At 42.5% G+C, this 19479-nt stretch overlaps 1 protein-coding gene across 1 annotated transcript; it reads right to left on the bottom strand.

The window, feature by feature from the left end:
* Positions 1–580: 580 nt before the first annotated feature.
* Positions 581–16756, bottom strand: LOC136306584 (aldo-keto reductase family 1 member C18-like). The gene is made up of 8 exons (XM_066233070.1): positions 16661–16756; positions 14815–14985; positions 13139–13247; positions 12402–12478; positions 11422–11544; positions 5646–5833; positions 2058–2344; positions 581–729 (listed from the first exon to the last, which is right to left on the bottom strand). The coding sequence occupies exons 1-8, from the start codon at positions 16754–16756 to the stop codon at positions 581–583; spliced, it is 1200 nt and encodes a 399-aa protein (XP_066089167.1).
* Between the last annotated feature and the right edge of the window lie 2723 nt (positions 16757–19479).

Genomic DNA, 19479 nt, shown 5'->3' with positions numbered 1-19479 from the left:
GCTTTTGCAGAAGTGTGGTTGCAGGAGCTTGACCTGCTGGGTGGTGACCAAGGACGGGCTTGTCAACCACAGATGCCCCTGTCACAACATACCCCAGCCTCAAGTCCAGCGTGAGGCAGCAGGCCTCCCTCAGCATTTGCACTGGGGAGTAAAGATCCCTCCTCCCCACCTGTGACTATGACCTGGCCCAAGCTTGCCACGTCCTGCAAACCTCGGCCTCTGTGTACATCTATGCTGTCACCCTGGCATTTGGCATGTATAGCTGCTGGCACTGCTACTGCTGCTGCTCGTGATACTGGCTATCCAGCTGGTCCACAGGGAACACAAAAGCCTCTGCCTGCTGGCCAGGAGCCAAAACACCTAACGTGCCTGCCTGACACTGCCCTTTAGGACCAGCATTGTAGAACCTGGCATAGTCATCGGACTGCTCTGCGTGCATCTAGCCTGGGCTCACTGACTGTCACAGCAGACCTCCTTCTCACAGACGCAGTGGCGACCCAACCCCAGAGTGCTGCATCTCATCCTGGACATTGTGCTACTCTTCTGGGCATGCTTCATGCCCTTCTGGATATAGCAGCTGCTAGTCTAGTACTTCAGTGTCCAGCCACTCACACCCCGCGGCAGAAGCACCAGTGGGTGTGTGGGCACCTAAGACTTCTGGCAGTGCCACCCCCATTCCCAGCATGCCTTTAGCAGCTTGCTGTTCTCCAGCAGCCAGCTTAGTTGTCACTAAAAGTTAAACTTTTTAAAATTAAAAATTCTGACTAAAAATAAATTGTTATAAAAGCCAGTTAATTTTATATGTTATAAGAAATTTGTACCATTTACAAAAATTTAATCAGTAATATTTGTTTCTTCAATAAACTGTATTACTATTAATGAAAACATTAAGTTTGTCTATTAAATATCTGTTACATGTTATAGGCTAATATTCCTACTCAACAGCCTCATGCACCTCATTAAATTATGTCAATGATTTGACTCAGAATATAAAACCAGTGAAGAATGTGGCAAGGTACCAAAGAATTGAAAAATTAATATTAATATTTTAGGAGAAAGAGTCAAGCTTTTTACTCTCTCCTTTCTGTGAGAGTGAGGAAGTTTTTCTGGCTTGCAGAGACATACTGCATAGAAAACTCCATTTCCTAGGAAGCTTAAAGGGCATTTTATAATTTGGGCTAAGCATACAGAGAGATTTTGTAAATATGATTTCTATAGTTGTGTGTGATTTAAACCAGCTCAGGATGGATGGCAGCATTGTGTTATAAAAAAGAAATTCTGTGCTAGGTTTTGAGTGGAAGTGGAAAAGGAACTTGGATTCCCTCCCTTCCCCCACACCTGTGAGGAAAAGAATAAACACCCAGCCGGGTGCGGGAGAGGGAGGAAACATCAAGGGAGTCCTTTTCCTTTCCCTTTCTTTTCTTTTCTTTTCTTCTTTTCTTTTCTTTTCTTTTCTCTTCCTCTTCCTCTTTCTTTCTTCTTTCTTTCTTTCTTTCTTTCTTTCTTTCTTTCTTTCTTTCTTTCTTTCTTCTTTCCCACTTACAGACACTTATCCCCTGGCGCCATGTAGGCTCCCCTCCCTCTCTCGAAGGCATATAATTAATGTATATACCTCTAGACAAAGGAATAGCAAATAAGCACTGAAAGATTTCAAAATGTCTTTTAATATAAAAAACATTTTTCACTACTGTGTTACCTTATACGTTTTAATATATAAAAATGATTTTTAAAAATCCTATAGATGAATGTTATAAGCTTAATGATTATGTCATGCCCCTCTCCTTTTCCCGCCAACCTGTGTGATCAAAAGTATATAAACTGCCTCAGGGCTATATGCTGGACTGCACGATTTGGGTCAGCAATGCCCTTTGTTGGTCATATGCGGCCAGCATATTAATAAATCTCCTCCTTTTAATACAACTCCTTAAAAATTTATTTGGACTTGGTGTCTTTACGTAAACCTGGTAGAACGGTACTTTATAACAGTTAAGCTTACAATAATTCACGTTATTTTTTAAAATATATTTTGGGCCCCCATCACATCCTTCCTTCTGTACCATAGATCTCATGCTGAGATATCCTTGGGTAAACAGCTGCTTTGCTTTTTCCAGAATTCCATTCTCGGCACAGGGGACAAGCACTTTGACAACTCTTGTTACACATGAGGTATAGCTTCAGCAGTACACAGTACACCCATGATCTGAGAAAGTGCCTCCCACTGAGGCCACATTTTTCAAGTAGGCCCCCTTGGAAGGTCCTTGTCACATGAGCTCTCATACGTGCAGGGCATTCCAAGTGTAATCTGACTGATCTTGTGTTCATAATATCGTGGGAGGCTGCTGCCCTATTTCACAAAAAAGGAAACGAGGATTGAATAGTAATACTTTTCCAAGGTCACTGAATCTCTCGGTGTCCCCAACCACACACTGAATGTGTTACATATGTGGACTGGGGACAGGCAGAGGGGGTGGGGAGGAGTCACCCCAGGGGAGTGTTAGAGGTAGTCTCAACACTCTCCTATCTCCAAACCCCCAATCTAATGCTCTGCCTTTCCAACAGCTTCCCACCACCCTGTGCTTTGTAAGGCCCTCTGCTCACACAGGCTCAAGTGACTTCTGCTGTTGTAACTGAGAGCTTACCTGGGTGGAGCATGTTCAAGGCTGTCCTCGGATCTGCCCTAGATGTGCTTTCCTGGCTGAGAGGAAGGGGTTTGTGCCAAGCGGGAGAGAGGCAGGCAGGCAGCCAGGCCATTTCTCTTCTGTCCTGGATGGCCGCCTGGCTGCTCTGTGGAGAAGCTCGGTTATGGGGCAGGAGGGACAGGGGCCTGGATGGGCCAGGACTACGGCAATAGCCCTGCAGTGAATAGTAATGGAATGGAATGCGTCATCTTATAAATGTAGCTTGGAAAAATTGTGCAAAGATTTTTTTTGGATACACTCCTACGCTCAGCAGTGCTAGATAAGATATGTATCTGTGGAACTTATGGGTCCTGTGAGCTATTTCTCAGAGACCAGTGTCCTTTCCCTCCAGGGATCTGGCGGGGCCTCTTCTTCCTCACATTGTCCCCAGGGCTGGTTGTCAACAGACACAAAAGCTGCTACTGGTGGTGACACATCCTGTCCCCCTAATGTGTCTTCAGCAGGGAGGTGACAGCATCTCTGCAGACCGCCAGATGGTCATGTGAACTGCTTCTCGTTTGTACTGCAAGTGTCTTTTTCTTGTCCCTTTTTAAAACAGTGAGTTTTAACCACCAGGATGTTAAACCTTCTTCTGGCCTCAGGTTCTGAGGAATGTTGTTCTGGTTCCCATGTGTCTTTCCACTAAGGACATTTTCTTTATTTTCAGATGACCACAAAGGAGCCATCTGACCTGTTTCTTTATGGCTTCTGGTTCTCAGTGACAAAACAGCGGTTCCCGCCCCAAGATTTTGTATGTATTTATTGTAAGGGCTTCAGTTTCACATATAATCTTTTTTGTACCTGGGATTTCTCTTTTAAATAAAAAAGTGCTATTTTAATTATTTTTAAAAAGCAAAAATTAGTCCCTTTAAATACATGTGGGCAGACATAAAAAGCCACATATTATGATTCCATTTTCTGAGTAATTGAGACTAGGTAAAGAAACAGACATAATAGGTTAGCTATTGCTGGGGGCTTAGGGAAGGGAGTGACGCTGGGTATGGGCTGTCCTTTCAGGGAGATGAAAATAGTCTGCAGTTAGATAGTAGGGCGCTTATGCCTCTGAATTGCAGAGTTTAAAATGATAAATTATATGAATGATTACATTATATTGAATTTAAATTTTAACACATAAAATGTTCTAAAATTTTTAAATATGAAGAGAAAAGAAATTTAAGTGCTCCCACCAGAAGGGAGAAGAGGCCAGCTCTGGCGCTGGGTATAGCTCAGGAGCTGGTGCAGAGGGAGGAGCCAGGTGCAGCTCCTGCTCCGCTGGCGCTAAGACAAGGCAGAGCTAGCTAAAGCTCCTTCTGTAGCGGGACTCTAGCTCTGGAGCTGCTGCTAGAACCGGTGTGGACTTGGCTCTGGCTCCGGACCAGCTGCCGGAGGTGGCATCAAATCTAATGATGAAAATGTCTCAAGCTCTAAACAGGCTTGTGTTCTCTAGTTACACAGCTGGGTCTAGCTCTTGGATGGCACAGGAGCTGGTGCTGGAGCCAGCTTCACTCTGGAGAGCGCACTGGAACTGCAGGAGGAGGAAAGGTCATCTACACACCTGCCTTCCCGTGGGCCTCTGCAGAGACAGACCATATCCCAAGCTTTCTAGAGAAGGATGTTTTCCCAGCCTGAGTCCACCTACTGAGTGGTCTGAGGGCAGTCTCATCCTACCCCTACACCAACCTCTGGCAGCTCCTCCTTGAGTGGCTCCAGCACTGACCCCTCCCCATAAGCTCACATGCACCCACCACCACCGCCTAGGGCTCTGCCTCAGAAGGCTGTTAGTCCTCCAGCTGGGTCAAAACAAGGTTGGCACTGTGCTCCAGGTCTGGGCCAGGAGGGCCGAGCTGCCTTAAGCCATAAACTGCTTTAGGATGATAACGTCCACATCCTCCAGATACTGACCCCCACTGGTCTCAGTCCCAAATATCCCCCGACAGAAGCCTTTCTTTTGACTCAGAGCCCACTCACTCCCTTAGTTGTTTCTGGCATCTGTCGTCCTTCTGACAATGAGGGCAGAGGAAGCCGTATCTAGAGGAGGCCAGGAAGCTGTCACATCAAACGTCCTGTGTCCTCTACCTGCCACGATGTCTAGTGGAAGTGGCTGATGTGCCAGCTGGCATGAAGCTGGGAAGGTAGAAATTTTAGTCTGCTCCATTCATTAAACTATGTGAAGGGTTTAGGAAAGGACCTGCATGCAGTAGGCCAGGGATTGGGAAAATTTTTGGCTGAGAAAGCCATGAACACCACGTATTTTAAAATGTAATTCTGTGAGAGCCATACAATGACCCATGTATGTTACACATTATCCAATAAAAATTTGGTGTTTTCCCAGAGGACAGCTGTGATTGGCTCCAGCCACCCACAACCATGAACATGAGCGGTAGGAAATGAATGGATTGTAATACATGAGAATGTTTTATATTTTTAACATTACTATTTTTTTTATTAAAGATTTGTCTGCGAGCCAGATGCAGCCATCAAAAGAGCCACATCTGGCTTGCGAGCCATAGTTTCCCGACCCCTGCAGTAGGCACTGACTGTAACTATTTTTGACAGATTGAATCTTTTCAGGTATCTGAGTGTACCTCAGCAAGCCCCCAAGGGTCCCTGCTCTGGCCACACCCAGGACAAGGGACTGCCCAGATAGAATGTGGAACCTCTTTTACAAATGGGAAACAGCTTTTCCTAAGGCCACAGAATAACTGAGGCTGGAGGCAGAGAGCTTCTTCATAGGGAAGAAAAAAATCATAAATAAAAAACCACAGCCCTCAGCAGCCCTTTCCACAGAGCCAAGCACAGAGTCAGCACTCTCCATGGCTTATTCCATTTAGTCCTGACAATAACTCTGTGAGCTTGGTCCTCATAGCACCCTGGTTTTCACATGGGCAAACTGAGGCTCAGAGAGGTGAAGTGACAATCCCACAACACACAGCTAGGAGGTGTGCTGTGAAGGGGAGAAGCACCCACCTTTTCTGCAGCAGGTCTGTGACCTGTAGGTGCTGGAGAAGTTTCAGTGGATAGACAGGGAGGCGGGCACACAGTAGTCTGCGCTGGAGGGCAGACACCAGGTACTCTACCAGCCTCTCCAGCAAATCTGCCTTCATAGTTCCCATCCTGCAAGTCTCATTCAGGTTCAGGGACGGCTTATTTTCACACTGGTGTAAGACAAAACAAGGACAAGTCAAACAATATAAACAGCAGCAAATACAAAAATACTTGTGGCCATAATGTGAAGCAAAAGCGGTGTATCAAGAATTTTTTGATATTCCCACAAATAAAAAGTAATTTTGCTTTTTCACAGTAGCTGAATGAATGAATGAGAGGATTTCACAGCCCCCTCCCGCTTCTGAGAGAACCACATCATCATGGAGATCGAGCTAATAATAAGAGGTACAGTTGGGTCAGAGGCAGGGGCTCCACCAGAATGACTGACCCCTTTCCTGCTCCAGTTGCTCCATCTAGCACAATGGGCACAGCCCGCACCCTGGTGGTCATTCCCAGCACTGCAGCAGGAAACAGGAAAACTAAACCCCAGGGGTCCCCAAACTACTGCCTGCCAGCTAGAGACATGTAACCCCCTGAGGCCATTTATCTGGCCCCTGCCGCACTTCCAGAAGGGGCATGTCTTTCATTGGTGGTCAGTGAGAGGAGCACATTGACCATCTCATTGTTAATCCAAATTCGGAGGGACCCGAATTATGGAAGACAGAAGCAAGGTCCGTTGTCTACACATTAAAGCTTTATTGTCTAGCTTGGCCAAGCGGCAGGAACTCCGACAGAAATCTGACGGAGAGCGCGCTGGCCCTTTGTTCTACTTGGTTTTTATAGTTTTGTAAGTGGGAAGTACAGAAGCAAAAATTGCAATTAGGAGCCCCTTACCGCTATTGGTTATAGTCGTATGTCCTTTAACATGATAGGACCACGTTCAATTTGCAAACCATACATCATTTTGGAGAAAACAAAATTCACAAGTCAACACAATGGTAGAAAGATATCTCTTTACATATTAAAAGGCCTTCCCACATTTTCTAGTGTTCATCCGCCATCTCTGTCCAGAGTCAGATGTATCAACCACATGCATTTACATAAGAGAGGTAGTTTCTGTGGGGACAAATGCCCACAAATGGCTCATTGCTACAAGAAAAGGTTTATCTTGGCTTTTCCCCTCCTGCACCTGGCTAGCCATTCACTCCTTTCCCCACAGGTGTGGTGGAATGTCAGGGAATCTATGCTTCCTTCCCTTTTCATTTACAATACAATGGCAAGAGCCATCCTAGTTACGCTAATTACACAGCACAGAGACTATTCTCACAATTTCTCTTAACCCAAATTAATAAAATGTTCTCCAAGCCTCCTAAAATATTAATATTAATTCTGTAGCCTTTGGTACTTTACAACACCTGCGGGTGAAATGGCTTAGTGGCTCCTCATCATTAGCCAAAAGCAAGCCCGTAGTTCCCATTGAAATATTGGTCAGTTTGTTGATTTAAATTTACTTGTTCTTTATTTTAAATATTGTATTTGTTTCCCGTTTTGTTTTTTTACTTTAAACTAAGATATGTGCAGTGTGCATAGGGATTTGTTCATAGTTTTTTTTATAGTCCAGTCCTCCAATGGTCTGAGGGACAGTGAACTGGCCCCCTGTGTAAAAAGTTTGGGGACCCCTGCTAAACATCATTGTTTGGGGTCATCTAGGTAGTGGGGCACCAAGGCCTCAGGGGGCAAAGGAGCAGGACCTGTGAGCTCCAGGGGGCATAAGAGGGGCCTGGTATCCTCTCTGTTCCCCAGTTTCTGCCTATTGTCCTGAGGTGCCCAGTTCCCCTGGAAGCATCCTCGCCCCAGCGAGGACAATGACTCTGCCCAGTTCCACTTGAAGAACTGAGGCCCCAGCAAGGGTGGTCCGGCCCCTGGTCCCGGGGGAGCGGTCCAATGCCCAGCACCTGCCCCCAGGCCGCCCCCAGCTCCAAGGACTTTGGGAGATAGAAAGCATTTACTGGACTCAGCGCAACAGGTCATCCATGGAAAACAAAGCACAAAATACACTCCTACGAACCAGTGGGACCCTCAGGGTCCCCGCCCCCAGTACACTCAGTTGCAAGAGAAGAATGAGGCCTCCTCTCTTTACCCTAGAGGCCCTCCTTATAGAGTGGAGGTTGCAGACTAACCCTGGTCCCAGACCCTGTCCTGTCCAGACTGCCCTGGGGGTGGCCCTGCGGACCCTGGGACCCTCTGCATCTCAGCCCATCAGCCTGGCTTCACTCCCTTCCTGGTGCGCTGCACTTCTGATGCTACACGTTGCTAGGAGACGGGACCCGCTGAGACCTCAAAGCAAGGCTTGAGCACCTTGCTTCCCAACAGCCCACTTTCCTAGGATATGTGGGCATGCCCACTGGTCCCCCGGCGCTGCCAGATAACCCGCCGCCTCGGAGCTACTGGCCAATCCAGAGTCCGCCTCGGTGACTTCTGAGTCTTGTCAAAGCCACAGAAGACCCTCCAAAGCATGTAGAAGATACCTGTTCTGGGCCTGGACACTTGGTAAGTGAGGCGTACCGCGGTGGGGGAGGGACGGCACTGTTCCTTAAAGCAGCTTGCCCTGATTTGGAGGGGACACCCGCTGGAATACCCGGGGACAGCTGTTCGAATGCTGCGGGCTAACGCGAGCACACCTACAGCATCTGCCAGCCCAGCTAGTAGCCTGTACCTCCCTGGGAGCTCCTGTATTTGAAAGAATTTTTAGATCGCAGGCTTTCTAAAAATGGAGGGTGTCCCCAAGATGCTTCATATTAACACCAAATTGTAGTTATCCAGAAATAATGTCTATGAAAGCCCAGAAGAAAAGGTTGGCAGGCATGGGCACAAGCAGAAAGAGTGGCAGTCACCTAACTAGATCAAACAGCAGACGGTTCTTACTGGCACACTTCTCTGTATCAAAAATATAAAGAAACTGCCATTGCTAATTTGGCTTTAAACAGAAACGTTGATCCTTTGTGTCCCCTGTATAAAAACCTGGTAGCAGAAGTACTTTGAACTTCAGAACTTTCTCTACTTTGGACTTCTGATCCCTGTCAGTACCTTGAGACTTGGCACTAACTTTCAAACTTTTTTTCCCTTTGTTTATTGTTTGTTTAACTTAGTCTTTGATAAAAAGATTTTCCTTTAAGAAGTCACATAGAAAGTTATTGGAGGAGTATGAATTAGAATGATCAATGCTCACTCATCTAAACATTATTTAAATTATTTCTTCTGTCAACTTAAGCCTTAGAGGCCAAGGATATGATTTCACTCGTGGTTCTCAGCATCCAGTCAAGGCCATGCATTTGGCTGGTGTTCAGTAAGTGCTCAATGCATTTAACTGTCTTGACTCTCTTGTCTGACTTTAAGTCTTTTATGCACGTTGTCTTCTGCACACAGCTGGGAGTAGGAGCCTACACGGTCTTGCACAGAAAGTGAGAGGAAGCTGTGAAAACTGTGCTTAGGAGGCCAAAGCATTCCTTTATGTTGCTGTTGGGTTTCAGAGGCATAGAACTGTATTAATCTCTGTCACCCTTCCCTGATCCACGCAAAGACTTCTTTTTATTTATTTTACTCCTGTTACATTACAAATCTGCCATTTGCAATTTATTACCCCAAAAGTGCTGCATAACAATGAAAAAAAAAAAAAAGCCCGGTGGCTTACAAGCACTGGTTTATTTCTGCTGCAAGTGGTCAGCAGGGCAGCTCCATGGATCTTGTTCATTTTGCAAGCAGCTCCAGGGGAAGTGACCGAGGCAGTGAAAGTGGCAATAGATGTGCGATATCAGCACTTTGACTGTGCATACCTGTACAATGTGAGTGAGGTCAGAGGTGGGATCCAGTGCAAGACCTAGGAAGGCATGGTACAGCGGGAGGACCTGTTCATCGTCAGTAAGGTAGGACCTCCCCTGCAGGAGAGCAAGTGCAGGTCGCTCAGGGCTTGGCTGATGAGACAGCTGACAAAGTGCACGGGCACTTTTCCAGGCTCCCATAGCACTGGTGACCTACATTCATCCTTGAACCAGACCTGATAACGACTTCTGCAGCGTCGTGTATGTACTGGGAGTGGTGCAGGTGAAGGCGTTGAGGACAGTGTGACAAGCAGAGAGGTCAATTCGAGCAAAGGCACAAGGCATGGGACAGCGCATGGGGTACACAGACTTGTAAGATGCTTGAAGTTCCTGGACAGAGCAATGTTTGCAGCAGAAGGAAGGAGCAGTGAGGCTGGAGCCATGGAAGGGCCTGATCATGGAGGACCTGCACAGCATTTAAGGACTTCTCTTTCCCCACAGACAAAGGAGCACCACTGAAGGTTTTCTCTTCTATAAGAGTGAGAGTTGTGCTGTATATAGGAGACAGTGGAGGTGAAAGCAGTGTGCATTTGAACAGGAGTCAAAAGGCAGGAGCCTTCTGCATGGAAATATCTAACTAAGTATAGAATTATAAGGCAGTATGTGTTCACTTATCTAGTTTAACCTGCAGGGTATGAGGCCTCAGTAACAGAGGCCTTTAACATGGAGTCTGTTCAAGTGCGAAACTCAATATAGAAATTCAGATGTTTTACCACATATCTTTTCTGCCTGTGAGTAATTTATTTTTGTCCCAGTGGATCCAGATAATTAGCCACCTCTCCTTACCATCAAATAATTTCGGTGTCCCCAATTTCCCATTAGTAGAAATCGGGCCAGCTTTGGAGAACCCTCCCTGTGGGAGTCCTGGACCATCAAAGGGTAATGTCACTGCCCTGCTGTATTTATAGCCACCTGGTCTTGGATGTTCATCTTCCAGATAATGGGTTTGTGAGACTCAGAGGCAGATGTCTCCACCCTGGCTCTGTGGCCGGTTGTCAGCACTTCTCTCCCTTGTATCTGGTGAACCTATCATAAGAAGTCCTTGTGAGATCAGCCTGCTCCAAGACCCTGAAGGCCTTGAAGTTGGAGTACTTGGACCTCTACCTCATACACTGGCCCATGGGTTTGAATGTACTGCCCAGGCCTGGTGAGATCCCCAACTGGCAGCCTCCCTTCCTGGTCCTGCCCCAGTGGTTGGTGGAAACAGCCAGCCATCCGCAGAGCACATGGGTTCCAGGGCTGTGTCAGCCACGCGCACACGTTGTGAACTCCAGGCCTCAGCTCAGGCGAGGCTTGGACTCGAATACTTCCACCTTGCTGGCTTGAATGCAATGTTGCTGGCTTGAGCAAGAGGTTACTAGCTTGGCTTGAGCTCTCCACCCCCATCAAGGCACATATGAGGAGCCATCAATAAGGTGATGCCTCTCACCTCTCAACCCTCCTCTCTGTCCCTTTCTCTCTCTCTAAAAAAAAAGCTGTTAGTTTCATAGTTCCAACTTTCCAAATTTACTGACCTTTTATGAGATAAGGAAAGTCAGTAATCTACTAGCTTTAAATTTGTAGAAACAATAGTCATAATACCTTAGTAGATTATATTCTATTCTGACCCTTAAATTTTTTTTAGTAAAGTGACATGGCCTAGAGAACTTCCTTCAATAATGTGAAATATATTCAGTTCTCTTGAAGCAGCTGATGTCTCAAAGCATAATATATACTGCTCACTGAAATTAGGGAATATTTTGAAATGAATACGAAGCAATACAATATCCCTAATTTTTGTGAGCAGTATATGAGATGTAGTGCCATTGGTGACTTGTGGAAATGAGAGAAAATTAAGCTGAAGAGGAGGGAGAAGAAATCAGGGTATTGATGGGGCTCACCTGGTTGCAGACAGGCTTGTCCTTTAGTCCTGGTTTGTTCAAGATCATCACCAGCTGCTTGATGTTAAAGTTGGACACACCAATGGACTTGGCCAATCCTGCCTCCTTACACTTCTGCAGGGCCTGGGGAGGAAGGAGTTGTGAGAGGTCAGCTGTGTAACTGGCTGACAAGATGTCATAATGGGAGCACACTCAGGGCATAGGCCGGGGATAGGAGTGAATATGAGCCAGAGCTAAAGAGAGAAGTCTGAAAGGTTCAGGTGTCAATAAACAAAACAGGAATTGGCCAAATGAGGAGAATAAAAAATAATAGTGAAAGTGTGCAAGAAGATAAGAGCAAGAAAAAAAATGCAGGGGAAAGAACAAAGCTAAAGGAGCCAGCACAATCTGTAGCTGGACACCTAGAAAAATGTGATTGAGTGACAACAAAACAAGCACCAGGAGGGCAGGACTGGGGCAGCTGCAGCATGAAAAGTAGGGTGGAGGCCCTTGTTTTCTCTCTGACCTTGTTTCCCATCACTGGCCACCAAACTCCCTCTGTTCTAAGCACACATGCCCTTTAGCTGTTTCTTGAATGTGGTAGTTTCTAGAAATCACATTGACCGTCTTTCAGCTTCTATTGCTCTTTGTCCAGATATACAGCTAATCCATTTCCTCATTCTCTGCAAGACTTTGTTCATATGTCATCTTCTCAAGGAGGCCCACCCTGCCCTTCTGTTTTTAATTACCAATTTGTGTTCCAAGCCACATACACACACACACACACACACACACACACTCACACACACACCCTCAGTTCCCATGGGACCAAAGACCTAGGTTCTATTTACTGATGTCACCTGAGTACTTAGAAGTACTAAGTACTGAGTACATCATAGTCAGTAAGTATGTATTGAATTATTAAATGGATAAATTTTGAAAACTGAGGCAAAAGTGCATTCTGGGATTTGCCTGAATCTACACAGGTGGCAGAACAAGACCCACGTGGTACAGAAAGACACTGTGTCAAAAATGAATTTTCCATGTGCGTCTTTTGGTACAATCTCCTCCCCAGGTTGGAATATAGGAAAGAAGAGGTTGTATTAAGCTATGTCTGGTTCCAGCCAAGCTATTTGGCTTGAGGCTAATGGCACAATCAATCCTTATTTTTAATGGCATTTCAAGATTAGAATAAAGAAAAAGAAAGTACATTTAGGGCACACATCTCCTAGAAATATTTTTCACTGCTAAAGGTTTAGTAAATGTTATTTATGTCAAAGACAACTTGAGACACCCAGGACCCCATTCTAGAGAGAGCATAGAGCAGAGCCATGACTCAGCAAGCCTCTCAGCTCAGTCCTGGCCCTTCTCCCATTCCACTTTCTACCTGGAGGTGGTCATATGAGAGAGTAACCTGTCAGCATCTCAAAGGCTGAGTCCCATCTTCTTTGAATTTCCTGGACCTCCACTGACCCCCACATTGGGACACTTTTCTGACAGAGTGGGCATGGGGTTCAGATGAAGGAGCACAGGGCTTCCACAAGATTGACACAAAGCCTTTGAAACAAGTGAACTATTGTCATTCTGGGGCTGAAGTGAACTGAGATGGAGATAGTTGAAGTAAAAAAAAAGGAATCTTAATGTATTTTGTACATTTCTTCTCACTTTTATAAGCTATTTCTTCCTTTGCATTCAGCTACAATTTTTATATTGATAAACAAAGTAAAATTACTAACCTTCAAAGCTACCAGGGAATGAGTAAGGAAAAGATCCACGTAGCTCTGCTGAAGTTTCTTCAGTGACAAGTCCATGCCAGTTTGGACCAATTTAGGACGGAAAAAGGTGCCCTACAATTGCAATGGTTAAAAGAGAAGGAGTGTGGGATTATTTATTTAAGACTCTTTAGGAGAGATTCATAAAATAGCAAAAAAAAAAAAAAATCAACAACCATAATCCACTTATGGTAGACAGTAGTGACGATTCACTCAGTGACTCTCTTAATTCTTGATCATGATAATTTATTTCATACAGAATTAAGGCAATAATGCAGCAAACTGAAAATATGATCTTACAAAGATGTTCTCAAATTTTATAATATAAAAGCATTATTTGGCTAGCTCATTAAAATCATATTCCTGGGTGCTACCTTAACACATCATAAATTATGGTATCTGCAGATGGGGCTGGGAAATTGCATTTTAAATATGAACTTTATTTTGGGGACACATTACTCACCTCATTTTAAGGAGTAATATCCTAAGGAAAAAATAATTAAAATTATTAATAATAAGGAAACACACAGATTCTATGACAGAAAGATTAGGCGGTCAGAGTAAGAAGGCTCGTACTGTTGTGATACCACATCTAAACAGAGTCACGGGGAGACATTCAAATTTCAGGGCTTGAAGATATATCCAGTCACAGGCCTCCATAGGATTCACTTGCATGGACAGCAACTCTCTTCAGAGTTACTTCCCCTCAAATATAAATGTCTTTCTTCTAGCAGCAGTCAGTTCAGTGAACACAACGGGAAAAGTTCCTCTTGGGTTTCCTGTTCATTCTGGAATAAATACCTAAATTCTTTCATTTTTGCTTCAAATATGATGTCAGTGGATATAGAGAATAGTTAGGAGAAAATGGCTCAAGACTTTTGTTTTTTTTTTAAGTACTTAAATACTTTCATAAAGATTAATTTTATCGTATCAATTTTCAGAGATTATTTCTATTTCATGGGAAAGAGAAATAAATGTTTGTTGACCCTGTAACAAGTTGAGACATGATGGCTAAGACTCAGAAAGGTTAAAAAACTCTTTTTTTTTGGTTAAAATATTTCACAGTAAAAACTACAGAATGTTAAAGAACTAAAACTTGTTATTAGTTTCCAAAAACCTCTACTTTCTGACTAAATTGCATCATCTCATATTATAGCTAAGGAAGACTAAGTTGCTTTGTCAAAATTTGAGTATATCTGAGTTGGAAAAGCCAAATGTATGCCCAAATTTACCATATGTATGTATGTATGTGTGTGTGTGTGTGTGTGTGTGTGTGTGTGTATATATATATATATATATATATGCTTAAACATTATTTTTAGCATTTAAAATATCATAAAAGCTTTTCTAAAAGCTTTATATGTACTTTTTATGTAGCATTCATGAAAATCTTGTTAAGTAAATAATATTCACTTTATTTTACAGCTTAGGGAACTGAGGCAAAGAGTTTAAGTAAGTTTATGTCCAAGGTTACACATTCAGTAAGAATCAAATATAGAAAGTCTAACTAGAACCCACATTCCCAACCAGCATGTTTCTAAGCACTCTTCTACAGATGTAGGTTTGAGAGCAAATCAAAATTAAACCAAGGAGAGGAGAAATTTGCCAAGAAACAATTAAACTCCACAGGTACATATGCAACTCTATAGAGCACATTTGAAGTGTAGATTATGTCATCTCTCTTCACACTGCCATTGGCAATCTTTTCCTGGATGGCCCTCCCAATCTCTTCTTCATTTAGGTAGACATAGGCTGAATCAATATGGTGATAGCCTACATCTATTGCTGACTTGATGGCCTCTTCTTCCTTACTCTTAGCAACATACAAATGCATAAAAAATAAAAAGCCACTTGATTCAGGAACACATGACTAATTCCATAAGCAGAGCTGGTTGACTGAACTTACTGCTTTGCTAAGGGTTAGGAGCCAGAGGTGACAAATGTTTAACAACTGACTCTGAAGAAAAGACCCAATCTATAGTATTTACCAGTTTGTATGGTGCAAATACTTGCCTCATGGCTAATTTCAAGCTACCAACTTGGGGAATAGATGCTCACAATTGAGGCTTGTGAACCCACAAACTGGCCCCACAGTACATTGTTGGGTGTAACCTTCTGACTCTGGATTTTTATTCTCTCTGAGATCTAAAGGTTAACACAAACTTTAGATCTACATTTCTAAAATTAGTTCAATTTATAAGAGATTATTCAGCTGGTTTTAACCAGAAATCCAATGCTAAAAATTATCTATCTATGCAATGAATATGGAGCTTTAGATGGAATGCATTAGTCATTAACCTATGTACACATAGATAAACACTTCTAAATAAACTAGTTTTTCACTCAAAAATGACTCATAATCATTTTTTGGTTATTAAGTTGGTCATTGGGTGATCAGTTCTGCTTTACAGCTTGGTTATTTTTCTCAGCTGCATATTTTTTTCTGGCCCACCAGACAGAGCTTTTTAAATTTAGACATAATTATTTCCTCCAATAACCCCTTCTACCTCACTCTGTAATTGAACGGTCTCAAATACAGTTTTAGATTTTCAACTCTGGATAAGTTCACTAATGCCATAGAGATTAATTGTCCACTGATTGAAGAGCTAAATGAAAGGAAAAGCTACACTTTGTGCCAATGTCCTTGCTATGGTCCTCAACATTCACACAACGTGACTCTCAAACTAGAGAACCAATCCTACAGCTTCCATTCAAGAACCATAAACACCACTGAAAGAACACTGTGCTCTTGGAAGGTTACAGTGCTTGAACCAGAAACGTGCCTGGAATTCAGTCTTCCAGAAAGAGAGAATTTCCAAGTGTCACTTGGCCCCCTTTTTGGCACAGTGCTGGCTACCTGGCCTCCGAGAGACAATTTCTACCTCAGACCGCCAAAACTCTACCATTATTCTGTCTCTCTCCAGGTCCTTTCGCCACAGAGATTTCTCTCAATATTCTGAGTAGGGACAGACTGAGACAATTTGGACATTAGACATTACAGAGAAACTTCATCATAAGCATGCTTGCTGCAAAGTGCCTTGTCTGTGGTTATATGATAACAGGGTTCCATTTATCCTAATATACTGTGAAATGGCTACAACTGGACAGCAGGTGAGAATAACAGAAATCCAATTACCCACCCCTTCCATCTCCCTTGATACAGTGCTACTCCAGGTGTGATCCTTGGACAAGCAGCACAAGGATCTTTGGTAGCTCGTTAGAAATGTGGACTTCTGAGCCTTCTCCCAAATCTAGTGAATCAGAAACTTTGGGGTTTGAACTCTTAGATCTGTATTTCTAACAAGATCCTCCTGTACTTTATGCCTATTAAAAATTTAAAAACATTGGCTTTCTGCACAAAACAACCTAACCTGGAGGGAAAGCATCCTAGCAATGAAGAAACAGAAGCCCATCTAAATTTCCCAAATTCACACAGTGACTAGTTCTGATCAGGACCCTATCTGCTACCCCTCCCTCTCCAATCCCACAATAGTTACCTTACTAGGAGCCCAGGTGCCAAATCCCAGTCTAGGCATGAAGTGTCTATTGTTCAACTTCACTGAAAAGCAGCTCATTGCACTCATCTCCCTTCACTCTTTTAATTAAGCAAACTGATTTTCATTATTAAAAGAAATTTGCAGTGGGAAGAAAGCAATATAATTGTTATTTTTAATGGCTCTCATGAAGTATAAGTCTCATAAGATCACTCCTTTTAAATTATACAATCCAGCAACATTCAGTACATTTATAGAATTGTTACTATCTATACAACTTTAGAGCATTTTCATCTTTCCCTAAAAAACCTTATACTCCTTAGAAACAACTCCCCATTCCTCCCTCCCTCCAGCCCCTGGCAACTACTTCCTGTCTCCTTTTATTTGTCTATTCTCGAAATTTTATGTTAATGAATTTATACATTATGTGGCATTTTGTAACTGCCTTCTTTTACTTAGCATGATGCTTTTAAGCCCCATCCTTGGTGCAGCATCTATCACTGCTTCATCACTTTCTGTGGCTAAACATCTGTGTATGGATATACTACCTTTTATTTATCCATTCATCAGTTGATGAACATTTGGCTTTTTTTCCCTTTTTTCTTATTATTATAAATAATGCATCTATAAACACTCATGTGCAAGTTTTTGTGTGGACATACATTTCCAGTTCTTTCAAGATATGAACATAAAATAGCTTTCCATCTCCTGTGTCTTCAATTTTTAAACATTTTGTAGTTTTTAGTATATAAAATTTTCTCCTGCTTAGTTGAGTTTATTCCTAAGCAGTTTATTCTTTTTGGTGCTATTACAAATAAGATTGTTTCCCTAATTTCTTTTTCAGACAGTTTGTTGCTAGTGTATAAAAACACAAATGATTTTTTTTTTAATAAATTTTTATTAATGGTAATGGGATGACATTAATAAATCAGGGTACATATATTCAAAGAAAACATGTCTAGGTTATTTTGTCATCAAATTATGTTGCAAACCCCTCGCCCAAAGTCAGATTGTCCTCCGTCACCCTCTATCTAGTTCTCTGTGCCCCTCCCCCTCCCCCTAACTCTCTCCCTCCCTCCCTCCCATGTCCTCCCTCCCCCCCCACCCCTGGTAACCACCACACTCTTGTCCATGTCTCTTAGTCTCATTTTTATGTTCCACCAATGTATGGAATCATGTAGTTCTTGTTTTTTTCTGATTTACTTATTTCACTTCTTATAATGTTATCAAGATCCCACCATTTTGCTGTAAATGATCTGATGTCATCATTTCTTATGGCTGAGTAGTATTCCATAGTGTATATGTGCCACATCTTCTTTATCCAGTCTTCTATTGAAGGGCTTTTTGGTTGTTTCCATGTCTTGGCCACTGTGAACAGTGCTGCAATGAACATGGGGCTACATGTGTCTTCACGTATCAATGTTTCTGAGGTTTTGGGGTATATACCCAGTAGAGGGATTGCTGGGTCATAAGGTAGTTCTATTTGCAGTTTTTTGAGGAACCACCATACTTTCCTCCATAATGGTTGTACTACTTTACAGTCCCACCAACAGTGAATGAGGGTTCCTTTTTCTCCACAGCCTCTCCAACATTTGCTATTACCCGTCTTGTTGATAATAGCTAATCTAACAGGAGTGAGGTGGTATCTCATTGTAGTTTTGATTTGCATTTCTCTAATAACTAATGAAGCTGAGCATCTTTTCATATATCTGTTGGCCATTTGTATCTCTTCCTGGGAGAAGTGTCTGTTCATGTCCTCTTCCCATTTTTTTATTGGATTGTTTGTTTGTTTGTTGTTGAGTTTTATGAGTTCTTTGTAAATTTTGGATATTAGGCCCTTATCTGAGCTGTCGTTTGAAAATATCAGTTCCCATATAGTTGGCTGTCTGTTTATTTTGATATCAGTTTCTCTTGCTGAGCAAAAACTTTTAATTCTGATGTAGTCCCATTCATTTATCTTTGCCTTCACTTCTCTTGCCATTGGAGTCAAGTTCATAAAATGTTCTTTAAAACCCAGGTCCATGATTTTAGTACCTATGTCTTCTTCTATGTACTTTATTGTTTCAGGTCTTATATTTAGGTCTTTGATCCATTTTGAATTAATTTTAGTACACGGGGACAGGCTGTAGTCGAGTTTCATTCTTTTGCATGTGGCTTTCCAGTTTTCCCAACACCATTTGTTGAAGAGGCTTTCTTTTCTCCATTGTGTGTTGTTGGCCCCTTTATCAAAGATTATTTGACCATATATATGTGGTTTTATTTCTGGGCTTTCTATTCTGTTCCATTGGTCTGAGTGTCTATTTTTCTGCCAATACCATGCTGTTTTGATTATCGTGGCCCTATAATATAGTTTAAAGTCAGGTATTGTAATGCCCCCAGCTTCATTCTTTTTCTTTAGGATTGTTTTGGCTATTCGGGGTTTTTTATAGTTCCATATAAATCTGATGATTTTTTGTTCCATTTCTTTAAAAAATCTCATAGGGATTTTGATGGGAATTGCATTAAATTTGTATATTGCTTTGGGTAATATGGCCATTTTGATTATATTTATTCTTCCTATCCAAGAACAAGGAATATTTTTCCATCTCATTGTATCTTTTTCGATTTCCCTTAACAATGCTTTGTAATTTTCATTATATAGGTCCTTTACGTTCTTTGTTATGTTTATTCCTAGGTATTTTATTTTTTTTGTTGCAATCGTGAAGGGGATTATTTTTTTGGGTTCGTTTTCTAATATTTCATTGTTGGCATATAGAAAGGCTATGGACTTTTGTATGTTAATTTTGTATCCTGCGACCTTACTGTATTGGTTT

The sequence above is a fragment of the Saccopteryx bilineata genome, chromosome 5 (genome assembly GCF_036850765.1).
Source record: "Saccopteryx bilineata isolate mSacBil1 chromosome 5, mSacBil1_pri_phased_curated, whole genome shotgun sequence".
In the NCBI taxonomy this organism is placed as follows: Eukaryota; Metazoa; Chordata; class Mammalia; order Chiroptera; family Emballonuridae; genus Saccopteryx; species Saccopteryx bilineata.
Note: the sequence above shows the minus strand (reverse complement) of the source record. Positions and strands in the feature narration are given on the sequence as shown.